Below are 9,807 nucleotides of genomic sequence, written 5' to 3'. Positions count from 1 at the left end.
GGTGCATGGGTCAGCACTCAACCACTGAGCCAGACTGGCCAGACAAGAATGAATTTAATTTTAAGGATACTATATCCATTTCAGAATAAAGTCTGCTAAAGGCTGCATCCAGTTATTTGGGCTTTGTTAAAACAAACAAACAAACAAACAAACAAAAACTCGGATGTGTATTGGCAGCGTGACCTTCCTTTTAAAATCTGTTTTCCGCCCCACAGCCCCATGTTTGACTGTTGGAGATTTATCCTGTGCAAGAAAACGGGAAGCAAGGATGGTTCTTCCCCGCGAGGATCCAGTGGGGCCCAAACGGAAGAAAGTGACCATCAGGTTGATGTATCGGACGTCATCAGGCTTGTTCAAGATCAACTAGAGGCGCCAGCTACAGGTAGAGGCCGGTTTTAAACTTAGTTTTGGTCCGGAAGCTCTTGCGACGAATCGGCCCCAAAAGCCTCGTTCTTAGCTCTTCTGGCCTTTGTAGGAGGCGGATGGGTTTTGGATCTGGGAGGACAGTTGATACACGGCTTTGCTGGAGGCTGGCCAACTGACACCTCGGTGAGGACACCTCAGGATGTTTGTTCCTTTGCCTTTCTGGTGCTCATTTCAATGAACATTTTCAATGAGGTTGGCTCTGGTGAGAGATCATGAGAAATGTCTCTTTAGGTTTTAAACAAAACACTGTGCACCTGAAGGGAACTATTTCCAGCCTTTGCTTTTAGAAAACACAAGAGCTTTTGTCTAAATTTGTTGTGCTGTCGTATTGAGAGGGTGCGGGAAGCTCTTGCCAGTCACCAAATCAGTGACCCACGCCCTAAAGACAGAATGAGGAGCACACGCCCTGGGGATAGGACCCACTCCTCAGAGCTCAGTCTGCCCCCTTCATTCTGCCTGGGGATGCTTTCTCCTGGTTTCTGGCTGCTCCCGTGCATTCCTTCGTGGAAGGAAGTGCTGGCTCCCCGTTTTCAGTGTTGCCTGTATTTTATTATGTGTTGCCATTTCTCCCCAAATTAATTCTACAAGTACCATTCTCACTAGACAAGGCAACACTGTCACCGATTACTGAAGGGGAAGGTGCGAATCTGAGCCAGCAGTTAGAGGCTCATCTGGGCACTTAAAAAATATATACATTTTTATTGATTTCAGAAAGGAAGGAAGAGAGAGAGATAGAAATGTCAATGAGAGAGAATCTTGATCGGCTGCCTCCAGCACGCCCCCCCTACTGGGGACTGAGCCCTGATCAGGAATCAAATAGTGACGTCCTGGTTCATAGGTCATCGCTCAACCACTCAGTCACACTGATAACACTTCCTGTGCTCTAAATTCGGAGCTTTCTCAGCCTTGCCGTAGGCTGGCATTCGCCATAATCAGCTCACACTCTTGGGCTTGTTGGGGACAGCTAAGACTGTGCTGCTGTCCCCCGGCAACCCGCGCAGGGCTGTGTCCGGAGTTTCCATCCTGTTACATACAGGTGTGCATGGCTAAGGGGCACAGCCCTGCCATCTCTGGATGTCTGGCCTTCTCCTGTGTGCTTCTGAGGGGTAACTTGTAAATGTCCCCGGACCCGGCGGTTCTGAGCCACGATTCTGCTGACGGACCCTCGCACTTGTAAACACGGTTGGCTGTTCAGACAGGGCTGGCTGGGAGGTTGAATTCCAGTGTGGTCGCCCCACCAGCATCTGTGTTTAGTTTTTCAGGTTTAAAACTTGATTTTTGTCACTTTCCTGGTCAGTGATGGTTCGCAGAGGAGAGGCTGAAACCTAAAACGTTGTTTGTCTTCCCGCGATGGGAGCGCCCCATCCTTCTGACAAGCTTTCTTACTTACTGCCCAGGGGCAGTTGCGGTTCTCTGACACGTACCCACGTGAGGAATAAAGTGGGTGGTGAGACGGTCTTTTCAATTAGCATTGAATTAACTTTGGGAGAGCGAAGGGAGGACGCTGCCCCAAACCTCCTTTCCAAAGGACTCGCCCTGCTCCCCGCTCGGCGAGAGGACAACTTAGAGTAGGGGTGTCGAACTCAATCAGAGAAGGGGCCAAAATCTAAAATCCAGCCTAAATCGCGGGCCGAATGGTTTACCGAACAGTCATAAACTGACAATGTCATAAACTGACAGCGGAGTGCAGTGATGACAGCGCGGTGCGGGCCACATTGCAAGGCCTGGCGGGCTGGATTTGGCCCGCGGGCCTTGTGTTTGACATATGTGACTTAGAGCGTCCAGATCCCACTTATCATTGGCTTTTATGGCTGGAAGGGGAGCTGGTCTCTCAGCGCTCAGCATGGCTGCACATTAACTGCCCGTCACCACTCAGAGCCCGGCAGTGGCCGGCTTCCCAGGCCTCAGTGACCCTGCCGTGTATCGGGTTTGAGGGCCGGGGGGGTGGGGGGGGGGAAGGGGTGACCCGGGTGGAAATGGAGGCCCTCTATCACCACCTTGACTGCCTGAATCGTTTTCTAGTGTAATTGAGTCTCCCCAGCTGAGCAGCGCGAGGTGCCTGTGTGGTGATGAGCAACACGACTCAGAGCAGAGCGCCAGGTTCCAATTCCAGTGTCACTTTGTCACTCGCCAGCCCCACGGGCGTGAGCGAGGGGCGGAACCTCCTCGCCATCATGAACAGGGACGACACTGGCACCGTGCCAGGGGGCTGCTGGCAGGGTCCTGTGAGTGCAAGGTGTGCCCCACAGTGGTGGTCAGAGCTACATCTTAGAACGTGTCTCTGCGCCCAGTAACATCGCCGTCCGGTGATTTCTTCTTTCTCCTCTCACCTGCAGAATCCGCAGAGAGCTACACACACGTGCTCCTATGCACACATGGGCTTGTGTGCACACACATGGGCACGTGTACACAGTACCTTTTAGCAAGGGGAGCTTTAGAGCTTGACTGGCTCTCCAGGTTTCTAGCTCTCCGGATTCCATACAGTGCTCTCGTACACAGACTCCAGATCTGTGTGAGCAGCCATTGCCGTTCTTGCCTTAGCGCGAGTGAACGACGGTCTGCTCCAGTCTGCCTCTGCCCCACACACGCCCGCATCGCCCCTGGAACAGGGTAGGTGACCCGATGTCCGTGGTACCCACAGTCCCATGCAGCCTTCCTGTTCCTCCAGTTGAGATGTCTCACCAAACGAGCTACGAGTCAGGCAAGGAAGCATTTGTCTGGGGACGTTTTGTTCATCGTAAGACTGGAGTGTGAGAGACCCAGAAGATGTATTTATCATGATGAGCAGTTCCCTTGCCCAGCAGAGGCGAAGGGGCAGAACCAGTGCCAGGGGCTGTGTCGGCCTGTCAGGTGGCACGGGTGAGCGCTCCTGTTTTTAGAATGCCATTGTCATGCATGTTTACTCTTTTAAAAGTTTTGTATATTCTAATTGATTAATGATGCCAACCCTCTCCCCAAAAAACAATTTTTTGAGTGTCTTAAACAAGTACTGGGCATGGGTTTGTGGGGGTGTGTGTGTGGGGGGGGGACACCACAATTAAAATGCAGTCCCCGACTTGGACTTAAAGTAAATAAAGACCATCTGAAACATTAGGCTGAATCATGAGGTTGCCTTCGTGCAAGCCAAAAACCTTTGAATATTTGTAACTTCATGTGGCTAAACAAATTGCCTTCATGCATTTGTGATGGGAGATTGTACAGATTATGGGAGGGGCTGGAGGTCTGGGCGTGTCCACCTGGAGAAAGCGGGGCCGGGTCGGGGGTCAGAAAGAGGGGGACTTGAAAACTGTGAGGCGACAGCATCACATTATGGGAGAGCCTCCCAGAGGGGCTGCGGAAGGAGCTTGGACTGAAAACATATTTTGGGAAAGGCGAAAATGACCACAGGAAACGGATGCTTGGAAGGAAATTGGCTCTCTGATGATCTCCAGTGTTCCTGGCGTGGACTGTAATCACCGCTTAATGAAGAATGAACGGATCGCGATGATTGTGGCCTTTTCAGGGGGCCACGTTGTGCAGTGTAACAGACGCTGCGGTTTCCTGGTGCCTCGTCTTCCAAAGCTCATGTTGTTTTCCCGAGAGAGTCACTGTTTTTCCCTCGCACGCCGTCTAATCTTGCAAAGCCTCCTGGGAAGTACCCACTGAGAGGCTGGGCTCGGTTGGTCTTATCTTTGTGGTTTTATGAGTCCCAAGCGGGGCATTCTCAAAAAGACGAACATGTTGTTTGTGGAAACGGAGCTTTCAGTGTTGCTATAAATAATTAACTCCTTTTTAACTTTCCCTGATCCCTTGGTCTTCTTCGCTTGGACCTTTTTATATTATTCAGGAAGCTAGCAGGAGTTCTCATTCTTTAGAATACGTGTTCACTGCACATGCATTTACTTATGACTGCAGTGTTACTAGTTGATGCTAGAAGCATGAATAGTTCTCCTAATGGGTCTTAAAGGGCCAGGGTGAGGTGTGGTGGTGGCCAGAGGGAGGAAGGGCTTGGAGTGGATCAATCCTCCGACAGTCTCTGCATGGCCTTTGGAGATTCCAGGGAGTCCCCTGGTCTCTAAGATCTACGAGATGGAGTCTTCTAAGTGGAATTGATTGATTCGAATGGATGCCATGTATTACCTAGAAGTGGGAATAATGATTCTGAGCTGGTGGAGGGACAGTCTTCACACAAACTGAGGGTGCCTGGAAAGCAGATCAGCTACGAGAGCCCCAAATCTTCTCACCCCCCATCTCTGGCAGCCAGCACGACTTCTGCGGCACGCCCAGGAGGGGCGGTGGTGTTGTGTGTGTTTTATCAGAAAGGTGGTAGGTTTTCTATTGAACTGTGTGCTTTATAATGTGTGCTGTATGATCAAGGTCAGCAAGGCGCCGAGGTCTCCTCCAGAGAAAGTGCATTTGTCAGTAGGAATCAGTGGAGAACATGCTGCGTCAGCAAGACACCTCCACCTCCTCCCAGCTGTGCTGAGTGGGTCACCTGGGGAGATGTTTGATTTGTTTGAACAACTCTCACTGCAGAGAAATCCTTCCTCCCTCTTGCCTTGTTCACTTCCTGTTAAAACCCTGCCCATTTATCCAAGATCCACAGAAATATCACCTGCTCCCGGAACAGTCCTCCTGTGATTGCTGTTCACAGTCTCTGCCCTGGGGTTGTGCCTGGGCTCCAGCAGGGTTCTTACTGTTTTCCTCTCTGGCAATCTGAGTTCCTGTGTTTCTAGAGCCACTGAGCAGTGGGAGGACTGTGTCTCTCTCCTTCCCCGGGGTCCACAGCAGTGGGCTGTGCCCAACGTGGGTTAGGGTGGACTGAAGCCTTGATCCCCTCGGCCTCCTGTGGAGGTCTGAGATAGCCCTGGCCACTGACTGTGTCCTGTACAGATGTTTCATGTACACACCATGGAAATATTTGGGAGGCACTACACTAGCCCATAGGATGGGCAGTGGATGGATTGGCCAAACTGAGCGGCAAGTAGTGCTAGATTGTTGGAAGTGATTCTGTTAGAGAAGGAGATGCATTCTACTAAAGGACCTGAGGGAAATGGAGAAAGAGAAGAGATTTTACAACCTGAACATTAAAACTGTGTGTTAGAGCCTGGCTGGTGTGGCTCAGTGGTTGAGTGCTTGTTCATGAACCAGGAGGTGATAGTTGTTTCCTGGTCAGGGCACATGCCCAAGTTGCGGACTTGATCCTCAATAGGGGGCATGTAGAAAGGCAGCCAATTGATGTTTCTCTTTCATCTATGTTTCTTTCTTTCTATACTTTCCCTTTCTCTCTCTAAAACCAATAAAAACATATATTTAAAAAAAACAAAACAAAAAACTGTACATTAGCAATCTCAATGAAGATTAACCATCAGTGAAAAACTAGAAGAAAATGGCCACATGACCAAAGATATGGCCTTCATATATGCAAATCTCTTACACAGCAAAATCAACAGGATGAATGCCTTAGCAGAAAGCTCACTCTGAGGCCTGCAGAGATGACACACCACCATAAAGACAGGAAACACTGCACTATAAATAAAGAGGAATGAGAAATGCAAATTTAACAAGGAGCACTCCTTTCTTCCATTTTTATGGACAAAAAGTTAAAACCCACTGCTGGTAAGAATGTCAATCTTTATAGCAATACTGGAAAACAAGTTGAAGGTATGGATAAAAACTTCAAATATTTTGTTTTTAATCAGCAATTTTCACTTGTAGAAATTTAAACTAAGGAATTTATTTTTAAAGCTGTTGCAAAGATTAATGAACAAAGATGTTTATCGTGGTCATTATTTATGACGATGAATATTTAGGGAAAAGCAAAATCACCGTATTAGGGATTTCGTGAAATTATTTAGCAGTTAGAATGCTCATTCTCCCATGTCTTATAGTCTAAGAAATGAATCAGCCAATTATAAAACCATACACTATGATAGCAATTTTGTAAATACAAGATATGTATCATTTTGAGAAAAGATAAAAAACTAGGGGCCCAGTGCATGAAATTTGTGCACAGGACAGGGGTCGAGGGGTTGTGTCCCTCAGCCTGGCCTGCACCCTCTCCAATCTGGGACTCCTTGGGGGATGTCCAATTGCCAGTTTATACCTAAACTGGCAGTCGGATATCCCCCCTCAATCCAGAATCGCTGGCTCCTAATCACTCACCTGCTTGCCTGCTGACATGGTCGCCCCCTAACTGCTTCCCTGCCAGCCTGATCAACCCTAACTGCCTCTGCCTCAGCCCCTGCCACTGTGGCTTTGTCCAAAAGGATGTCTGGAAGACATCCAGTCTAATTAGCATATTACCCTTTTATTTGTATAGATATGCACCAAGCCTTAGCTGGTTTGGCTCAGTGGATAGAGCATCAGCCTGTGGACTGTAAGGTCCCAGGTTGGATTCCGGTCAAGGGCACATGCCTGGGTTGTGGGCTCAATCCCTAGTAGGGGGCATGTAAGAGGCAGCCAATCAATGATTCTCTCTTATCATTGATGTTTCTCTCTCCCTCTCCCTTCCTCTTTGAAATCAATAAAAAAAATATTAAAAAAAATTTAAATATGTACCAAAATGTACACACTTATTATTACACATTTATAATTTGTTTTCTTCTGTTTTTCTGCTTGGGAAATCTTATTATCTCTCTGAGAGTACACATTTCTGGAAGCAAGATATGAGATTGTACCATATAGGTATGAGGAATGGTCTCCCATCCTGTGCTGACCCCTGTTCTGCACCCCCCTCACCTACCCCTGCCGGCTGCTCATACAGGTGCCGATTCTCAGGAGCTGTCCCCATGCTTTCTGTCTCACTGGGTCTGCCCCCAACCGTGCTCATACCAAAGGGGGGTGCTCACCCCGCAATTCTGAAGGAAAAAATGTCTCTGGAGAATTTTCCTGGAACTCTGTTGGTGGTTCTTGGGGAAAGGGCTCGATATGAATAAAGGAACAAAGGCAGCCACATGCTTCTTCCCAGTCACAAGGGGAAGGGCAGGCCTGGGGGAGCGGCTGGGAAAAAGAGATCTTGTATCTGCTTCTTTTCAGTTGCCTTCACCTCAAAACAATCCGTACACCAAAGTGGCATATGTTGAGGTGGTGTGTTCTGCTACCCTTCCACAGTCATTTCTACAACATCACCCCGAGCCATGTGGCCATGGAGGTAGTCATGCCACACAGCTGGTTACCCTCCTTGTAATTCAGTGGCTGAGATGAGCGTGTCCTTGGCTGTGTGGAGTGTCTAGCCCACATGTGTCAAACACAAGGCCCGCGGGCCAAATCCAGCCCGCCAGGCCTTGCAATGTGGCCCTCACTGCGCTGTCATCACTGCACTCCGCTGTCAGTTTATGACATTGTCAGTTTATGACTGTTCAGTAAACCATTCGGCCCGCGATTTAGGCTGGATTTTAGATTTTGGCCCCTTCTCTGATTGAGTTCGACACCCCTAGTCTAGCCAGTGGTTCTCAACCTTTCTAATGCCGCAACCCTTTAATACAGTTCCTCATGTTGTGGTGACCCCAAACAAAATTATTTTCGTTGCTACTTCATAACTAATTTTGCTACTGTTATGAATCGTAATGTAAATATCTGTGTTTTCTGATGGTCTTTGGCCACCCTGCTAGCGGTTCTCAATCTGTGGGTTGCGACCTATATGAGCTATATTTTAAGTTAAAACGTATAAGATATCCCAGGTCTGTCCAACCCAGTGGCAATGGGTATTTCGGGTGCCTAGCTTGTATATTATTCTTTTTAATTAAAGTACCTATGGGCACCTATATGAACAGTTGTAGAGCCTAAGACCATCGGAAAACACAGATATTTACATTACAATTCATTAACAGTAGCAAAATTACAGTTATGAAGTAGCAACGAAAATAATTTTATGGTTGGGGGTCACCACAACATGAGGAACTGTATTAAAGGGTCGCGGCATTAGAAAGGTTGAGAACCACTGGTCTAGACTGTGCTGTTGTACCTCACAGCAGCACGTGCATGGGCCTTTGTCCTTGTACCTCTTATAAACTGGTAGTTCATGAGAACCTGAACCAGCTCCTGGATCTTTGTTTATTTTTAAGATGATGTCATGGTGGCACCCTTCCAACCGAGAAGTATGTGACTGTTTTTGCTTGTCTGTCTTTTGGGGAAGCTGGCAGCCGTTGGCCTATTACATAGGTCTATTAATTCTCCAGAGTTGCAGATGTTCTCATTCAATCATCCCCTTTTCATTTATTTAAGTTCGGAGAGTCAGTATAAATGCTTGATTCTTTCCTTCTTATTTAACAGTTTCTAGAATAGTGTGTTTGTTTCTTAGCAACTTCCTAAGGGTATTGGTTAGGGTTTTAAAAAGATATTTTGGCCCTGGACAGAGTGGCTCAGTAGGTTGGACATCAACCTGGTGTCATTCCTCTCTCTCCTTTCCCTCTCTCTCCATCTCTCTCTCTCCCTCTCAAAGATCAGTAAACTTATTATTTAAAAAATATATATCATTGTGAACTCAATGATTTTAATATTTTACATTTTTAAAATCCATCACAGCTATTTTATTGGTCAAATTGTCCTTTTTGGGGGCCTTGGAAACTTCTTTATGGCAGGCTTTTGTCTCCACTCAATGTGGTTCAGGAAATCTGGACCAATCTCCGAACTCTGAGAAGTACACTTGAAACTAATATGAAACTAATATTTATGCCAACTGTACTTTAATTAAAAAGAATAGTATACAAGCTAGGCACCCAGAATACCCATTACTACTGGGTTGGTCATTGCTTCTAAGCCTTTTCAGTGGACAGGCCTGGGATATCTGATACGTTTTAACTTAAAATATATCTGTGAGTTCATACTACAGAATACTATTCAGCAATAAAAGCTAACAGGCTGTTCATTCATGCAACAACCCAGATGGAACTCAGAAGCATTGTGAGTGAAAGAAGTCACGCACAAGAGTCGCTACCACATGACTTTGTGTACAGGAGGCTGTAGAAAAGGGAAAGCTAATCCTATAGCGACAGGAAGCAGGTTAGGGTTTTGAGGGTCAAAGGCAGGTGTGGGGACTGACTGCAGAGGGGAGGAGGGGAATTTTTGGGTGATGCATATATTCTATTTCTGGAGTGACAGTGGGTGCACAAGTGTATACATTTGTCAAAACCCATCAATTGCACACTTAGGTAGCAAGTTACACTTCACAGATCATCTAGAAAAGAGAAACATATATATGAATTAGTTCTGATACTTGCAATTCAATTTTAGGACCACTTAGATCTTGGATCTGTATCTTCCCGTTCCCATGACCCAAAGCCCTTTTTACCAATTACAGCAATATAATTGCTCATTTGCTATTTCCTACATACACATCCAATAGTGTCGGAACACAATACTCAAGGTCACAATAACCTTTTTCCCAAGGAAGGTGGAATT

At 47.0% G+C, this 9,807-nt stretch overlaps 1 protein-coding gene across 2 annotated transcripts in view; it reads left to right on the top strand.

The window, feature by feature from the left end:
* The first annotated feature begins 215 nt into the window (after window positions 1-215).
* MCF2L (MCF.2 cell line derived transforming sequence like) overlaps window positions 216-9,807 on the top strand; it is a 177,402-nt gene continuing 167,810 nt past the window's right edge. For both annotated transcript variants that reach the window (XM_084879809.1, XM_084879799.1), the window contains exon 1: window positions 216-382. In XM_084879809.1, coding sequence (XP_084735935.1) covers window positions 220-382 — 163 coding nt within the window. In that variant the 5' untranslated portion in view covers window positions 216-219. The remainder of the gene's footprint in view (window positions 383-9,807) is intronic.

The sequence above is a fragment of the Pipistrellus hanaki genome (genome assembly GCF_964339955.1).
Source record: "Pipistrellus hanaki genome assembly, chromosome: 3".
Lineage (NCBI taxonomy): Eukaryota > Metazoa > Chordata > Mammalia > Chiroptera > Vespertilionidae > Pipistrellus > Pipistrellus hanaki.
Note: the sequence above shows the minus strand (reverse complement) of the source record. Positions and strands in the feature narration are given on the sequence as shown.